The sequence below is a fragment of the Engraulis encrasicolus genome, chromosome 20 (genome assembly GCF_034702125.1).
Source record: "Engraulis encrasicolus isolate BLACKSEA-1 chromosome 20, IST_EnEncr_1.0, whole genome shotgun sequence".
NCBI lineage: Eukaryota > Metazoa > Chordata > Actinopteri > Clupeiformes > Engraulidae > Engraulis > Engraulis encrasicolus.
In genome coordinates this window covers 7956082-7973685 of record NC_085876.1, presented here as the reverse complement: position 1 = coordinate 7973685, position 17604 = coordinate 7956082, and the positions used below count along the sequence as shown (strand labels likewise).

Sequence of the window (17604 nt, the reverse complement as noted above, 5' to 3'; positions counted from 1 at the left end):
TACAATTGAGATTATTTTTTTAATACCAGTAAGCACTTAATGTGCACGTACACTCAAAACACATTTATAGACAAAAAAAGAAAAAGAAATCACAAAGAAAGACAAAATAAAACAAAAAAGAAACACAAGCACACTGGATTTCAGGATTTTGTTGTCCAAAAAAGGAGGTCCATGTGATAACGGAGAAGTAATTGTCCACCTTTGCCATCTTTTTAACGGCCATGTTTTTTTGTTTTTGTTTTTTTACAGTTGTGTTCCATTCATTCATTCGTTCATTTATTCCATTCATTCCAGTCCTAAGAAGTAGTTGATGGCTTGTACTAGTCCGATTATGACTGGTTGCCAGGCGACAAGGTAGCGCAGCCAGTCCAGGAGTTGTCCGTACATGACATGTGGCCTCTCCCAGCTAAAGGGGACAAGTCAAGGCCACATACACATCACTCATGATATTACAGATGGGACAAGGACACAACATTTGATTGAAGATTATAGCACAAGTTTTCTACCAGTCGGTCATTCTCAATTATGAAAACATTGACCAACTACCTGTTTTTGTGCCCTGTACCACTGTTGTGCATACAATATAAAATAAACCAAGTTTCAGTGATGGGCAAAAAAGGATTTATCAGTTTCAATCTAGTGCCACATATTCCAAACAACCACGTATTACCCATCCAATTCAACTAGTTGACCATTCAACCAACCAATCACCTGGGTGAATTCGACCAAGTCATTTGGAATGTGTGGCACTGGATTGTAAACTAATGAATCCATTTGGCCCATCACTGACAAGTTTAATCACAACAATATTTAAATGTCTCAGAGCATCACACATTAATGAAGTTCCGTGTGTGGCTTACACGTCCTCAGTGGTGAGCAAAAGATCAAGGTAAAGCCTAAATAAGAAATACCCATGCTACAAGCAGCCCTGACAAAAGGCTGTATATTGTCTCCTAAACAATCCTCTGTTCCCCTGACTTACTGCTTCCTAGTCTACTGGCATCTCTTCATAGACATCCTTTCATGCCTTCCTCCATGTGTTTCCTACAGTCCCCCATCAGGATTCACACAGGAGGAAGAAGAGCAATCAGAGATGCCGACATGGCGCTCTGCTCGATTCTTTATGCATGTGATGTGATGATGTGTGTTTGGTGCCAGGGAGCAAGCAAAGGGGAACTCGCACACCTTAACGCAGATGCAACAGTATACTTTTATTACATTTTAGAAAACAAAAAAGTGTTACCCAAGTGAAGTGCAAACATTTCAGTTACAGTCACCTGAAAGTACGGACACTATTGCATCAGCATTAAGGTGAACGAGTTCTCCTTGCTTGCTTCTTGTTTACCTATTGGAACCTACACACCCAACAGGCACACAATCCAAAGGCACAATATCTCCACTGGACAGGGGTGTATTTCTGGAAAGCGCACTTGTTAGCAGTTAGCAACTTCGGGAAGTTGTCAATGGGAAATTGCATTGCAACCAAAGTAGCTAACATAATTAGTCCTTTAAACATCATATTAACGCAATTTCCAAGAAAATGGCTGGTTGTTTAAAGTCTCTTTATCGTTCAGTTGACTGCTTTTCACAGGAGGTCCGTAAAAGAATTGTAACTCAGTTAATTTTTCCAATTCTTGACTATGCAGATGTTGTATATGGTAATACTCCTGAAACTCATCTTCATCCTCTCAATGTACTGTACAACAGTCTTTGTAGATTTGTACTTACGTGTCCGTATAGGACACATCACTGTGCAATGTATGAAGCCTTGAACTGGCCGGCACCCAAGAATAGAAGAAAGCTCCACTGGTCAATTCTCATTTTTAAATGTATTCACTCACAGTCCCCTCCTTACCTGAAAGAGCTACTAACCCCCCTAAGCTCTCACTATAGCCTACGTAACATTGACCATCTGTTCTTAGTGACAACCAGAATTAGAAAGGAAATTGGTCGCCGAGCATTTAAATTCAAAGCTCCATCAGTTTGGAATAGCCTTCCCTCTTCATTTAGGTCCACCACTTCCCTTTATATCTTTAGATCATCTTTAATCACTTACTTTGAAACATCCTGCTCTTGTTTCTGAAAGGCCTTAGTTGCTGGGTCGTGTTTTTGTTTGTTTGTTTGTTTGTTTCTGGATATTGTCTGTTTTGTTTTTGGGTTTTCTGTTGTCTTGTTTGGCCCACTTCCATCTCTTTCTTTTTCATTTTCTTTTCATTCATATGATTTCTTAAACAACTAATGGCATTATCTTGTTATCTTGTAATCTATACTATTGTAGCATGTTGGGTGGTGGGGTAGTTTGGAGAGCAACGCCAGTGAGTGAGTGAGTGTGTGCGTCTATGTCTACTGTTTGTACTCAATTTTGTTTTCTTTTCTGTTTTTGTACTGTACTGTCAGTAGGACCCCCTCGAAAATGAGATGGCACATCTCAAGAGGCTATCCTTGTAACAAATATATATATATATTTTTTTAAACGGCGCTTTCCACAAATGCACCCCAGAACATTGTGTTTGGTCGGTGCCACCCATATTGCATTACAAAGACCAAGTGCAGTAACTACATATTATGCCAAAATGGAGTTAATACTGAAAATGGTCTTCATAACACCTAGCCTCGCGAGCCATACTACGTACGTCCGCCAAAGGATTGGCTCCACTACGGCTGGCCGTGCTTCTCTGTGGAGTGCCCCCAGAAAACAGCCAATAAGCAAACAAGCGCCCCACGTGGGGGCGAAAGAGGGAGGACGCTCATGGCAATGATGTACACATCTGCGTCAGAGCCATTGGTCTGCGCTATGTTGTTGTTGAGTAACTGCCAGCGATTGGGTGAGAGGTGTCCAATGATTTCAAACCATAACTGAGTGCAAAGTTCCTGCTTCCTTCAATCGCTTCAGAGCAAACAAATGTCAAACCATGAATATGAAATGAAATGGTAGTATTATGGGATGGTCAGGACCAGGCTACATAACACCCCCTTTATCTTGTGACAATATCTTATGGTCCAAAATGTGTCCTGTTTTAGAGATTTTGTGATGTCAAATTTGCAGTTCAAATGTCCAGGTAGCAATCTACACACTACGTGAAATTGTTTGGAAATAAGCAGTCTAGCCACTTTTCCAATGTCTGCACTGACCTTGAATGACAAAAACAGTTCTGAACACATACAGGGCACCAACAACAGATCTAGCAGCTTAATTAATACTTACCAATCGCTGCTGAAATGCAAAATTGGTCATTGGCAAAGAAAAAGACAAAATAAAATAGCCATGCAAAACCAAACTAGACAGAAAACGGAAAGGATACGGGTTGCTGAACATCCTTTTGAGGTCCACTTTCTCCTTGCAGTATGGACAGGTCTGTTTCTTTCCCACGATGCACCAGCCTCTTATGCAGAACTCGTGGAATCTGAACATGATGGTTAAGGGTCTCAACAGCACAATGTATCAGACAGCAGTGGCAGAAGTGAATTGTTATAGACCACCCCCCAATCATGATATTAAAAACCCTTATTTCACATTTGAAATAACAAAAGATACTAAACGGGATCTTGCCCATAACATTCGTTTAGTCACTAAGCTGTCCTATATTGGCTCCATTCAATAATCTGCTAACAAAGGAAAATACAAAGCCTACATTTAACGCAAGTATTTATAGAAAATTCCCTTTAGCGATTAGCATTAGCCCCTATGCCCTGTGACATATGAGCAGTCATCATACATGTGTGGGGATACCAGTACAAAAATGTATTAAGTCTGCTGCTCTGCTTCACTGTACGTCACTTTAAATAGTAAGATCCCCCCATATGGGCCCTGACAAAGGGGCACTGAATTCACAGCGCCGGTGGCTCACGGGCACGCTATTAACATTTGTTTGCGTTTCTTCTCTTTTCATTGTTTTGGCTCCTCTATGCTATCTTCTCACTTCAAAGATAAACATTGCATATCTGCCATCTGGATTTCAAAAGCACTGTGTGACAGAGGGCCCCCTTCGGGGGGACCGCCCCGAAATCTCCGGTCACCTGTATGCATTGCGCACCTCCCGGTGTTAAAAGCGCGCACCCCCCGGTGTGCGTTCCCAGCGCATCTTGGCCAGCGGCCATTTGTCCCTGCATGCGCGCACCTCTCGTGCCCACGCAGAGACTGAAATTCCCGCCAGATCTAATATGCGTGGTTTAAATGCTTACTATGATGTGTTTGAAATTCTATGCATGTGTTTAGTATCAATCTGATGGAAATACTTCGGGTGGTGAACAGGTCTTGGTTTTGAAACTGTTATTAGTGAATTTATTAAAGATTTAGAATCATAGGATTTGGATACGGTGTTGGTTACAACCCAACCCCGCACCATTGTGCTAAGCCCAGCCCAGGTAAATGCCGGCACGTCATTGGTCCCTGGCTGGGGTCGTCCCACGAGGTACCTAGGTATTAAACTTTGGTGTAATGATCAAATCTTTGAGTTTAAACCCCGCTAAAGGGCTCCCGTGGACCTAGTGTCCATGTAACCATTTCCTCTTAATTAGGTAGCATTGACTTTTTCAACATTGTACTTTGTCGTATAATTAGATTTGTCTTGTAATAAAACTTTCATTGATCTATATTCTGCTGTAGATCCCGTTTATTCCTTCATAAGGTTATTGTACTGTCGAAACGTAGCAGCTCCAAGGACATTTCTCCATGTGGAGTGGGACGCTATACTTCGGGTCAGCCCGAGTGTCAATGGTGTCTACTTAGAATAAAAATATGTTATCGTAAACTGGAACTTAAGCGGGGTGATCAGATCTTTTTGGGTGTAGCTCTCGACATACACCTCTCGCCTCCTATTGCAGTCGAATAGGGGTAAAGTGTATGGGGCTTAGGATCTCATAAGTATGGTACCTTCCAGCAACTTTAACCTCTGATTTATTCTAGACGTCTCTCATATGGGATGGACATGCATAAAGAAACTAGTCGGCCGCATGCAAATCAGTTCTACAAGTAAATGGATATAAAACCCTTGACAGCTGGACTCAGACTTAACCGATATTGTTGGAATATTCATAATAAGAACAGTTTATATTAGTTGTGTGCAATCACACAATTATCCTGGGACTAGGGAGATCTACGACTGAGATCCCATCATAATACGGAAACTTGGTAAATTAGGATGCAAAATGAAATGTTTTCTACAGTCCAGAGTTTAAGGAGCAGAGCACGAGACTAGGATTCCGGTGTTGGGCCTATCTCTGGGTTTTCAAAATTAAGAAACACCCCATTTTGATCACTCGAAACCTAGCCAAGCTGTTGGGATGTGCCGGGCGTGCACACATTTGCTCTTTTGAATACTGGTGTGTTTGTGGATACACATGATTGCAGGAGAGTCTGAAGGTGTTCTCGATGATGCCCTCCTCGCTCACGTCCACCAGGATGGGCTGGCCACACACAGCACAGATGTTGTCCGACAGCTGCTTAGTAGGCATGCCCTGCGCCGTGTAGTACTGAGGGGAGAGAGAGCCATCACAGATCAGATATTGTGATCACACACACACACACACACACACACACACACACACACACACACACACACACACACACACACACACACACACACACACACAGACTCACACACACACACAGACACACACACACACACACACACACACACAGACACACACAGACACACACACGCGCGCGCACACACACACACACACACACACACACACACACACACACATTGATCCCGAAGGAAATGAAGTCTACTGTGTAAACTCTAGCTTACCCCTATAGTGGAGGCCATGAAGTCTGCACACATCTCTGCAAAGTCCCGTCCAAGGACTCCATAGTAGAGACCGTAGAAGAGCAAAGACACTCCGAAATCCATAGCATCTTCTGGCTTTATCCTGATGGGTAGGGGAAGAACAGAGCTCATGGCCAAAGAAACACTTGCTGCGCTTTCTTCTCTAAATTTGGGGCAGCTGTGGCCTAAGGAGGGTGGTTGGTTCAAATCCCACCCTTACCGCTCCCTCCACCTCCTTCCATGGCTGAGGTACCCTTGAGGCAAGGCACCTAACCCCACATTGCTCCAGGGACTGTAACCAATGCCCTGTAAGTTAGCTGTAAGTCGCTTTGTATAAAAATGTCAGCTAATGTAATAACGGAATGTAAAATTGAATTCAGCAAGTACATGACAATCTTGAATGTGCATCTTATTAAGTCAAATGCAGCCAATCCAAAGACAAAATAAGGCAAGAAATCAAACAACTAGAGTTGTGCTTGTGCTCGACTTACCTAAAAAGTAGGTTAAGGCCAAAAAGGGTGAACATGATGACGACGTAGCCCACGATTCCCGTCGTGTAGCTGATCTTGTACAGCAGGAGGAACCATTTATATACAAGCCTGTCCAGAAACACAAGGCAGACAATCAACCATGCAAGTTCAATACCGACCTATTCAAATCAAAGTACACAATTGCATATTAAACAGTTTACAGTTCAACAGTTTACCACTGCATTTATACATATAAAGATGATTTCTCCGATATACGATTTCCAAATGACAGCATTCTAGTGTCACAGTATAGGCAACTGTAATAACTCTGGGATGCATTTCTCGAAACCATACATTCACAACTTTGTTGTTTACAATGCAATTTCCCATGGGCAACTATCAAAGTTGCTAACTGGCTAACACCTACACTTTCAAGAAAGGTATCCCAATCTTGAAGTTTTGAACTCTGCACCATAGTTTGTGTCCTTCAGTGTGCAGTAGAGATATGGACCACATAAAGCCTAAAGCCACAACAGAAGGGATGACAGTTTCTTTATTTGATTGATAGATATTGTTTATTGACAACACATCGGCTTCCCATTTTACAGAAGCACTGAGTACAGCAACTTTGCTAAGTTTATCTGCACTGAGTGATGCACAGTGATGCCAGTGCCTACAACTGCACTGAGTGAAGCACTATAGAGCAGTGGAAGTGCTGACCTGTGGATGGTCATTTGGGACGCCTAAAGCTACCCCAAAAGGCATCTATGCTCCGTTAATGTAATGCACTTTCGCCCTCATCTTCACTGAGGGAAGCGCTATTAGTGCAGCGTAGGTCCTGACCTGAAGATGGTGCTTAGGGACCTGGGGCTAAAGCTACCACAGAGGGTACTGCGGTTCCTGTACTTTTGCTTACATCTTTCTCCACTGACTGAAGCACCATTCTAGTGCGGCGTAGGTTCTGACCTGTGGATGGTACTTAGGGAGACCCTTCTTAATTACATCTCCTCATCATGCCCCAAGAGACAGATGCAGCACAGGGTTGCCAGATGAGACTGATGATTTCCAGACAAAAAAAAATTCTCAAAACCCGCCTGGAGGCACTAAATCCCGTCCAATGAACAAAACTCTAAAACTCCATAAATCTGCAGAAAAACTCGCAGATGGTTTTTACCCGCAGGCGGTCATCCTGAGCAGCCCAATTGGGCGGAAAACCACCCAATCTGGCAACACTGACGCAGCACTTCCAGCAGGCCCCAGGTGCATGTCTGCCTGAACTGTACTGTATATATGAGCAATAGTGTACCTTTACATTTACTACCTTTACATTCACTTATTATCCATACCTTTACTTGTACCCATGGCTGTATGTGTATATTATTGGAGAAACAACAACGGCCAGTTGGAAAAACTCCCCTTTAAAATGGTGCCTAAAATAAGGAAAAAAGACCCAAGTATTCCAGTAGACGATAAGTAAAGTTAAATTAAAAAATACTGATACATCTTGAACAGCATTATCTACCCTATTAAGTCCCGCCCATTTCAACATTTTTTTCATGCTCTTCTGTAATCTCAGCATTTGCGATCTGCTAGTTCCGGGTAGCCCTGCTGAATGATTTACTACTCGAAACCACTAGACAAATAGTAATGGTGCCGCCGTTGTAATCATGGATTATGAAGGGGATAGCTTGCTCATAATATTGACTATGTGGAGTGAGGTGTTGAAGCATGTTCACTAACTGCAAATGATACAAAAAATAAAAGGCAACGCTTTTTTGGGAATGGTACAGCTCGTGAAAGACGGCCAGTACTGTACAGGGAGATACCGTGTACTACACCCCATACTCTTTCCAACTTGCTTCAAGTCTGGTCAAAGTCAGGAAACCCTTGGCCTAATTAGATAAATCTTAATGGACAGCTCAGATAACAGGTAGGTTCAACTTCAAGCAACTACACACTTCTCAGCTCAGCTACGAGTCAGAGATACGTGGCCCTCTGGTGTACAAGAAGTGAAAAACAATAATAGCAATAGGAACATTTTATAAGTGCTCAAACTTGATGCGGATACCATACTTCTGTGGTTATTCAACAACTAATTCAAACACAAGAGAAAAAGATTTTCAGAAACGTATCATCCTTGTTAAGCAAGGATGGGTTGCCTTATCGGTCAGGATAAGCAACACCATATCAAACATGACTTGCAGTGTCAGACATTCAGAGACACATCAAGCAAATGCTCATTCAATTCCTTCCCAGACAGGCACCCCTTTCTGCAATTCTTTTCCTGGTGTGTATTTTTCAGTAAGCCCCATTTCATTAGACAGAAGGAATTATTGACCAAGCGTGGAGGAACCCACACTGCTGTGCCTTTATAGGATAGGACGGTAAAGAGAAGAGAGGAAATTGTTGAGAGTGTGAAACAGGGAAGGGTTGGGAAATGACTCCGGCCAAATTCAAACCTGGGTTTCCATGGGCGATGTGCCCATAAATGGTTCGCCATGTTAGCACAGTGCGATACTGTCTCTTGCACATCTGCACTTGTTTCCTGTGCACTTTTAGTGATGTTTGCTATGATAATGTCCTCTTTTGAAAGTCGCTTTGGTAATAAAGCATCTGCCAAATGCAATGCATGCAATGCAATGTAATGTAATGTAAAAGTCAAACACACACACACACACACACACACACACACACACACACACACACACACACACACACACACACACACACACACACACACACACACACACACACACACACACACACACACACTCCACGAACCCAGCGGACTCTTGAGTCCAGGGAGAGGAAGTGGAAGTGAAGCGGTGCCGTCGGAGCTGCTGGTTACCTTGGAGTGGTGCACGTGAGGGGCTTGCGGGTGGCCCTGAAGGTAACGAACGCCGTCACCAAGGAGAAGAGGAACCAGGTGACTAGGAAGCGCCACCAGTGCAGCTTAGTGGTGAAGTAGAGTGGCACGATCCACATCTGGAATAACGTGACCATCTGTGGAGGGACAACAGGGGCAAGGCGTTAGGCTATAAACCTGGAATAATATTGGCATCTGGAAAGGGAACCAACCGGGGACAATGCACCAGTCTATAATAATCCATGAAAGACCTGGACTAACGTTATCATCTGTGGTCGAATAAAAGGGACAAGGCGTTAGGCTATAGACCTGGAACAATAATGGAATGAGGACACAGTAACAAAGTCAAGTCAAGTCAAGTCAAGTAGGTTTTATTGTCAATTTCTTTACATGCACTGGTCATACAAAGAATTTGAAATTACATTTCTTGCTTTCCCATGCAGACATAGACTAAGCTAGGTAAGGACATAGACAGTATAGACATAGACAGTACTTATACATGGACTTAAGACTAAATCAATCTATACACCTGGAATAATGTTATCACCTGGGATGGGAAATGGGGACAATACATCAGTCTAAAACAGGGGTGGGAAAACGTTCTCATTAAAGGGGCCACACCACCTTTACAACAGATCCCAACTTCACTAGGTCCCCTGAAAATATAATATATATGATTATATATGATATATATAATTTGTAAACTTTTCTTTTACAAAAATGTCATATTTCATGTGAAAGCGCGTAACATTAAAATTATGTCGGGCGGGCCTGGATAAGACAGCCTCAAAGCACGTAAATGGCCCTTGAGACAAATGTTCCCCACCCCTGGTCTAAAATATTCAAATTAAGACCTGGGATAACATTATCCAGGGTTCCCACTCTAATTCAGATATAAAATTCCATGATTTTCCATGACTTTCCAGACCCAAAAAACTACATTTCCATGACCACTTCAGTAAAAATGACGTGAAAACGTTTAAAAAACTGTGAAAACTGGAACGATGCCGAGCCACCGCCAGACTTGGGTGGACTCATTTCATTCTAGAATGTTGCACATTACAGCACGAAACCAAACCGTCTCTGGCAAAGTGTTGTAGTATTACCAGTAAGAAACAATGTTGTACACCAAACAAAAAAGTTTTTGCTTCTACACAAAAAATCCATGATATTCCATGACTGTGCATGTAAAATGGTAAAATTCCATGACTTTCCATGACTGGAAAAACATTTATGAAATTCCATGATATTCCAGAAATTCCATGACCCGTGGGAACCCTGAATATCATTTGCGGAGGAACACATGGACAAGACCTGTCTATAATATTAAACAATGACAAAATGTGTAACAGCACCACTATCCACATCTGGGATAACATTACTATATGGGGAGGACACAGGGACAAGACATTATTACCAGAGAGAGTAGAGAGAGAGAGGTTCCATTGGCCCATTGTTTCCGGGTTCTATTATTGCAAGGGGGGGGGGGGGGGGGGGATCCCCCTTTAGGCAGACCTAGGCAGACCTAAGGACTGTTCTATTCAATGCTAGGAGTATTATGACACGCCCCTTTAGGCAGACCGGAACCTGGTCACGTTAGGTGCCCAAAGCAACCTATTACATTGGCATATCTCTAGATGGCCTCTCAACGTCATTTAATTAATATTGCCGTGTTCCCCATTGTTATTGAATGTGTTACGCGTTGGTCCTGTTTTAAAAAACGTTCTGGTTGCTTTGTTTCAAGACGTTTTTGCAAGCTGGCAAGGTGGCTTGTGGAGAAACGAGAGAGTGTTCCGTGTTTCTCGTGGAAATGCGTCTCTGATTGGCTCACTCCTCCTGCTCTCGAAGAAACGCGTCTCTGATTGGCTCAGTCCTCCAGTTCTTGGAGAGAATGTAATGGGAAACAGAGTCGCCACTTCCCCGGGTGGTACTGCACTATAGGGGCGCCAGCAGAGGCGTGCAGGCTCCATTCAGGGCTGTGCTCTTTCGACAGCGACCCCTAGGCTTGCTGCAGGCACGGAGCAACCAGAGTGAGCTGGTTTTATGTATGAGGCTTTGTGCTGTGTGTGTACCTGAGCGTAGCAACCAGCTGATAGCTAAGCTAAGCTATGTTTCGGGCCACCAGACGTTGCTTGCTTTGAAAACAAGCAGAAAAAAATTACTCGACATGTTTTTAGATAAATGGGTCGATATAAACCTTTGTGGGCAACGCCTTCTTTCGACGTGACGAAACACAGAAAGGCTTTCGTGATTCGCTCGTTTCTCTGCATTATTTATGTAAATTGGGAAACACCGGGAAACACAGCCAGGAGAGTTGACGCACCGCTATGAGAGCCTTGCAAGTGAGTTTAACTTGGGGTGACCGTCCGATCTTCGAAAGGAGTGAGTAAAACTGAGTTTTATCGCAAGTTGGCCTTTAAAGAATCTCTGTTATTACTCTAGGATATTGGCCAAGACTCTGCAGCTTTATTTCTATACGGCATCTCTTACGTCAAGGTATTTAAGTGTTCTTCACAAAATAGAGTTAGCAGTATTTAACATAGACAAATTATGCACAACACCACTATACACATACACATCTAGAATAACATCCTCATCTGAGGAAACAAGGAGAAGGCATCAGTCTAGGTATTCTTAGTTAACCAAGTCTTTATGCCAGCAGTTAGGAACAATTCACATGTGCTGGTAGCCGAGGATAACTTGAATGAAAAGAACGCACAGAGCTCACACGGATGCAGAAGGTTGACATATGTGCCAGTGGTATTAACAACTTCCCAGCAGACTGGCCTTATGAATGATGCCATGATTACAATAGGAGTAAAAACCCAACAAGAATCATAGCTCATTCAGAGACCTCTCTGGCTCAGTGGTGTGCCAGTGGTTCTACTGGTATTATGGCAGTTGATAATGCAAGCAAGTCCAGGGGAGGATTCTAACATCAGAGTTCTAAAATTCAAATTCGAAATTTGGAGGGGGAAAAACTGGCAGTTGGTCAGGGTGTTTTCTGCCGCACCTGTGCTGCTTATGGCTGCTAGAGTGGAGGAGAGCATTGTGACATCATCAGCCTTGCGGCGCAAGCCTGCTTAATAATCTATGAATAAACCAGAGATACTGGTTACAAACAGGCATGTTCACATAAATATACATACCATTAAGCTGTGTGATACAGAGACTGTGTCTCTGTACACAAATATGACATTTACATGTGTGTGTGTGTGTGTGTGTGTGTGTGTGTGTGTGTGTGTGTGTGTGTGTGTGTGTGTGTGTGTGTGTGTGTGTGTGTGTGTGTGTGTGTGTGTGTGATATGTACAGGGCCTCTTCGTGCCCTTTGCTCCTAGTGGTCCACGATTCATAAGTTGCAACAGTTCACCAAGGCCTCTACAATCGCTTCAGGAACTTTCTTAAGTAGTTACAAAGCAACCTGCTATTACAATACAATTTCCTGACGATTGGGAAACTGACTTCACATTAGCTAATACTCATACGGCTTAGTACCCACGAGCACAAGTAGATTGACACTAGTATAGCTGCAGTATTTCCCATACATAGACTATTCTGTGGCGCAGCACCACAGAATAAAAACGACCACTGCAAATTGATCAACGGCAGGACATGCATGTCAATGGGGGTACAGGAACAACACTTGCAATGTGTTTTTTTTTGCTCATAGCACCACCACACAATGCGACTTGGTCTGTGGGAAACACTGAGCTACATAATGAAAACTCAATAAATAATTGCCTGACAGTACAAAAAAAGCTTGTTAGTACACGCACGCACGCACGCACGCACGCACACACACACACACGGCAGTAAAGCCAGAAAGAGGAAATGAAGACAGGCTGGCACTGACATCAGACAATGGCCGCCCCATTCTCCAGGGCAGACTACTAGGGAACCAGCTGGCCTTCCCAACACACTAGCAGTAGCAGTTTGAGCTCTCTTTTGTACATAGTTTTGCTTAAGTGCCTGCTAAATGTAACACAGAAATGAAGACAGCCATCTACCAACTGACATAAGGCATTCTCATATGGATGGCTCCTCCTCCAGAACGGGCAGAAGTTGTCACAAAATGACAGTACTGTGTCTACAAAGATGCATGGCAGCACGGCAACAACATTTGCATGCCAACAGTACTGGGCCATATTTCAGTGGCCAGACTTTACATTCTCTACTTGAAGCATGCTGACAAACATACCTTTTCTCTTTTTTTTCATTGCTTTAAGCTAGAGATGGGTAATATAATTTTCCTCGTATGACTTGTGCATATGAAGAAAGTGACAATAAAAGCTGACTTGACTTGACTTGAGATGAAATAACAGATAAACAGTGGCAGTTGGCCGCTATCTGCTGTGCTCGGAGCCAGTGTTCAGGATGCCAATTGCCAAGGGGGTGCTGCTACAAATCCTGGCTCCTGTGAACGTAAACAAATGTGATGATGCTCCCACAGCACCTCTTACTAGTGTCCTCAGAGGACCTCAGCAGTGACAGATTACTATGGACACAGCATGGTCCAACAGATTTGATCACCTGGCAAGCCAGACTATAACATGAAGTGTATAGTCTGGGCTTGCACCACAGCAGTGGAACTATCTATCGTCCTTAAAACTGGGTTGTCACCGTGCCAATCCCCATCCCAATGACTCGCAACACAGATTCATAATAACTACACAAGAGTGTTGTAATTAGAGGACAATGACAGGCAAGATTCATGGCCAAGCTACAATTATATGAACCTGCTGACGTTCTTGTTGTCGTCACGATTCATGGAGAGACACCAAGCGTTTTTAGGTTTACATTGCAACTCAATTTTCCAGTCATCAATGCGGGAACAGGCACCCGCACGGTTGTCAGTCGGCCTGATTGCACCAACAGTTAACAAGCACAAGGGAACACTTTGGATTCTGGCAATCACACCAACAGTAGTGAGGGTTGACTTACGTTGTATGATTTGGGGTGGCGTTGCTTCCACTGCACGAGCACCAGCTGTGCAATAACCAGCGTGACGATGAGGATGAGCACCATCTCCGCGTGCATGGCCTCGTGCCCCTTGTGCTTGGCGTGCATCCGTGCATGCTCTAACCTGCCACGCACACACAAACGCACACACACACACACAAAACAAGAAAAAACATTATCACAAACCATTAACTAACATGGTCCTTGTGCTTGGCGTGCGTCCGTGCAAGCTCAAACCTGCCATACAGACACACACACACACACACACGCACACACACACAAGAAAAACGTCATCACAAACTATTAATTAACATGGTCCTCGTGCTTGCCATGCATTCGTGCATATGCTCTAAACTATGCCACACACACACACCTAGCCATTCTAATGGGGGCATAGCTTATTTACATGTAACACGTAAAGATACCTATACTGCCTTTCATGCCAATAGTTATGCAACATCAGAAGACACCTTACAATACAGCAACAACTTTTGGGATGATATTTCAGTGCATTACAGTGCATGTATAAAAACATGCCAATACACTGTGTGCAGCATTATTAGGCAAATACGTTTTTTGACCATATGTATCGTCCATGTTATGCATATTTTCCAACACCAACCTGTAAGAACATGAAACCCTGTACGAGATAAGCATTCCTTTCTTCTACCCCTCCGTGGGAGATATTTCTTCTAGAATCTGGCAGTTAAAGACTGGTCAAACCCTATTTCAAACTTCTGTGCTAACCCTATTACAAGATTTTTGACAATAAAGTACACTTGACTTGACTTAACTTAGCAGTAGGTTTGGTAGATGGGTTTTAGCCCGTTTCCAGCCTGAAATGGTGCACCTAGCTCATCTTTAATGATACCACACGATACCAGCATCCTACCTCCACTCTACCTCCAGTATCCTACCTCCACTCAGTCATGTGACTGAAGCTCTGTATACATAACGGCTCCAGCCATGGGCTCATCCAACCTGTCTATCAAGAGTCACTTTGACCTGGCCCTGCCTTGGCATAACAGTGGGGCAGTCACCTGCCAGGCGGCCGACCCGGGTTCGATTCCCGGCCTGGGTCATTTGCCGACCCCTCCCCTTCTATCTCCACATTCGTTTCCTGTCCACCTCACATACTGTCCTATCATCAATAAAGTAAAAAAAAAAAAAAGACCAAACAAAGTGTCACTTTGACCACCAAAATACCTTTGATAATTCTGCCTTCAGGTATTTCTTGAGCCAGTCTTGACTTACATATCTTGTTGAGTGGTTGTCTGACATCAGCCTTTCTTACCTTGGTTACATATTTGAAAGCTGAATAGCTTGTTCTTCTGGAGACTAGGTGCAGGTTTCAGTTCTGGCCTAGGACAGCACTCCAGGGTAATCCTTTTTGGTAGTTTCACCTTTAATTCTTCTCAATCTCTGGCAGTTACATTTCTTCAGACCCTGATGGTTTTGTTACGGTTCATTTGATACTTTTGTGCCAATGTGACCAACATATTGGCCATTTCAAGACAGCCTCATCCTAGCCTGGGAACTCCCCTACTGCATTTAGTTCTACACATTACAATCGTTTCGATCTGAAAGACACTCACTTGTGATTAGGTCTGTAGTTAGATACACGGCAAGCCTCATCCCTCCTCATCAAGCCTCATCCCCTGGTAGACTGCAAATTGGTTTACTTTTCAGTTTGTTAGATCTACTTTGTGGCTAAGTTTCTCAGAAGAAAAACAAAGTTGCTTAATAATTATGCTGCACACCATAGGCCCAGGGTGTTGGGCCCCATACAGTAGATCACGCTCCCTCTTTTCATTCAACTGTACATGACCTGGACGGCTTAAATCCAAGTTTTTTAAAAGCCATATAAAGGAGGGTGTTGGACAAAATGCATAAAAAGGATGATATGGTCAAAAAACTTGTTAGCCTAATAATTCTGCACACCGTGTGATAGGGAAGACATTAATGTAGTACAAACCTCCACTTCTCTTCTGGTGAGAGCTGGGACATATCAATCGGCTGAAAAGACAGGAAGCACAAGGACACAGAATGTCAATGGTTTGTCTGATTAAATTATTTTAAATTTAAGTACAAACAATGGAGAAAAACATGGTTAACATCCTAACGTTCAATCATACGACATGCCTGGAATTCATAGAAAAGTACTATCTGATAGGTATAGCACTATTGGTTATTGTTGTTGTTGTTGTTTTAAAGGCAAATTTGTCAAAGGACTGTCAGCATTTAACAATTCCCAAACAGGCCCAAGCTGCATTCAGACATCACTTATTTGCTTAGAACGAGACAGAAAGTAACAGTGGACATAAACATGTACCTTTATCAAATCTGAACAACATTTATTGTTTCTACTGATACGCTTTTTCACATCCACAGTTTGTGATTTGCTTTGATTGCTATGGACGGTAGGCCTATATCACGTGCAGATGCCGATTTGTTCTTATCTAAAAACAAAAAGAGTTCAGTTCACAACACCTAGGCTACAGTGTAAGTGTAACTATATTGATCCCATCTGACTGTTCCAAAAAAACAATATTGTGTTTTTATATTGTCACAGTGTTGTCACATCTCAAACAGATTCCAAAAAGGGCGTACGACACGACCCCTACCCTGCAAAAACCTCAGTCGCCTCTATCCTATCAGGAGCAGGTTCGTGTCACGGGGACTGTAGTAATCGGAAGCGCATCTGTCAATTTGCTACTTTGCACTGTTTTGGAAACGTTTTTCCACGAAAGCCTGTGTGACAATTGCATGACTGTACAGTCAACTTCAGAAATGTTAACATCAACTACAACATTTGCCTTTAAGTGATATTTTCTCAGAGGTGGACCGTCATTAGCTAGAGCACTAGCTAGGCACAACTGATTAGCCAGGTTGCTAGTTTGAGTGTAGGTATTATTATGCACCCCAAATGACAGGCTGGCATAAGTCATTTCATTAATCATATGGCAAGAGAGGACGTGTTTTTATGCCTACCTCGGGCTCTTCCTCGTGTATTCCATGACCATGGTTGTGCTCAACCCCGTCCACCTCCACTTCAAACACCCCCGCCATCTTCCAATGGTCAAACTAGCTAGCCACCTACAGCTATTCAGTAGCTAGCTATGAAACGTTATATGGGCAGAAAGATCTTTTCCTCCTGTCGCTGGTATGCTTCATCAGCAAATTCTTTCGCCTATCTGAATAAGGTTAAACAGTCCTGTAGTGCACGTTGAGTGTTTCATGGTAACCGTTACATCGAAGGAGCCCTGCAAACCGTGAATACCATGATCAGTGACAAGTGGAAGCCCAGCTCCGTGTGTTGTCGTGAACACCGGAGTGACATGCTAAGGAAATGGCAAGGATGTGGAGGAAAAGACCGGAGTTGGAGCGTGCGTCGTGCGCACAAGTGTGGTAATCCCCGTCGGCCATGATAGTAGGACCCAAATGAATTCGTGTCAAGGGATAAAATCATAACAGGAACTAATTAATCCAACATTACTCCCTAGTGGCATTTACACCAAAGGTGAGCACAGTACCTACT

General features: G+C 43.2%; 1 protein-coding gene across 1 annotated transcript; it reads right to left on the bottom strand.

Moving 5' to 3' along the window:
• Window positions 1-17415, bottom strand: rnf121 (ring finger protein 121). The gene is made up of 9 exons (XM_063185316.1): window positions 17058-17415; window positions 16042-16082; window positions 14049-14190; window positions 9090-9244; window positions 6263-6370; window positions 5754-5874; window positions 5339-5472; window positions 3303-3404; window positions 1-406 (listed from the first exon to the last, which is right to left on the bottom strand). The coding sequence occupies exons 1-9, from the start codon at window positions 17133-17135 to the stop codon at window positions 286-288; spliced, it is 1002 nt and encodes a 333-aa protein (XP_063041386.1). The 5' UTR covers window positions 17136-17415; the 3' UTR covers window positions 1-285.
• Window positions 17416-17604: the final 189 nt, after the last annotated feature.

What these genes read in the sequence shown, in the direction of transcription:
- rnf121 (XM_063185316.1), bottom strand. Translation starts at nt 17,135, where the DNA reads ATGGCGGGGGTGTTTGAAGTGGAGGTGGACGGGGTTGAGCACAACCAT. An exon ending in TCACCAGAAGAGAAGTGGAG is followed by an intron (nt 14,191 to 16,041) that starts GTTTGTACTACA and finishes TGTGCGTGGCAG; the next exon opens with GTTAGAGCATGCACGGATGC. An exon ending in CTCACGTGCACCACTCCAAG is followed by an intron (nt 6,371 to 9,089) that starts GTAACCAGCAGC and finishes GTTTCTGGACAG; the next exon opens with GCTTGTATATAAATGGTTCC.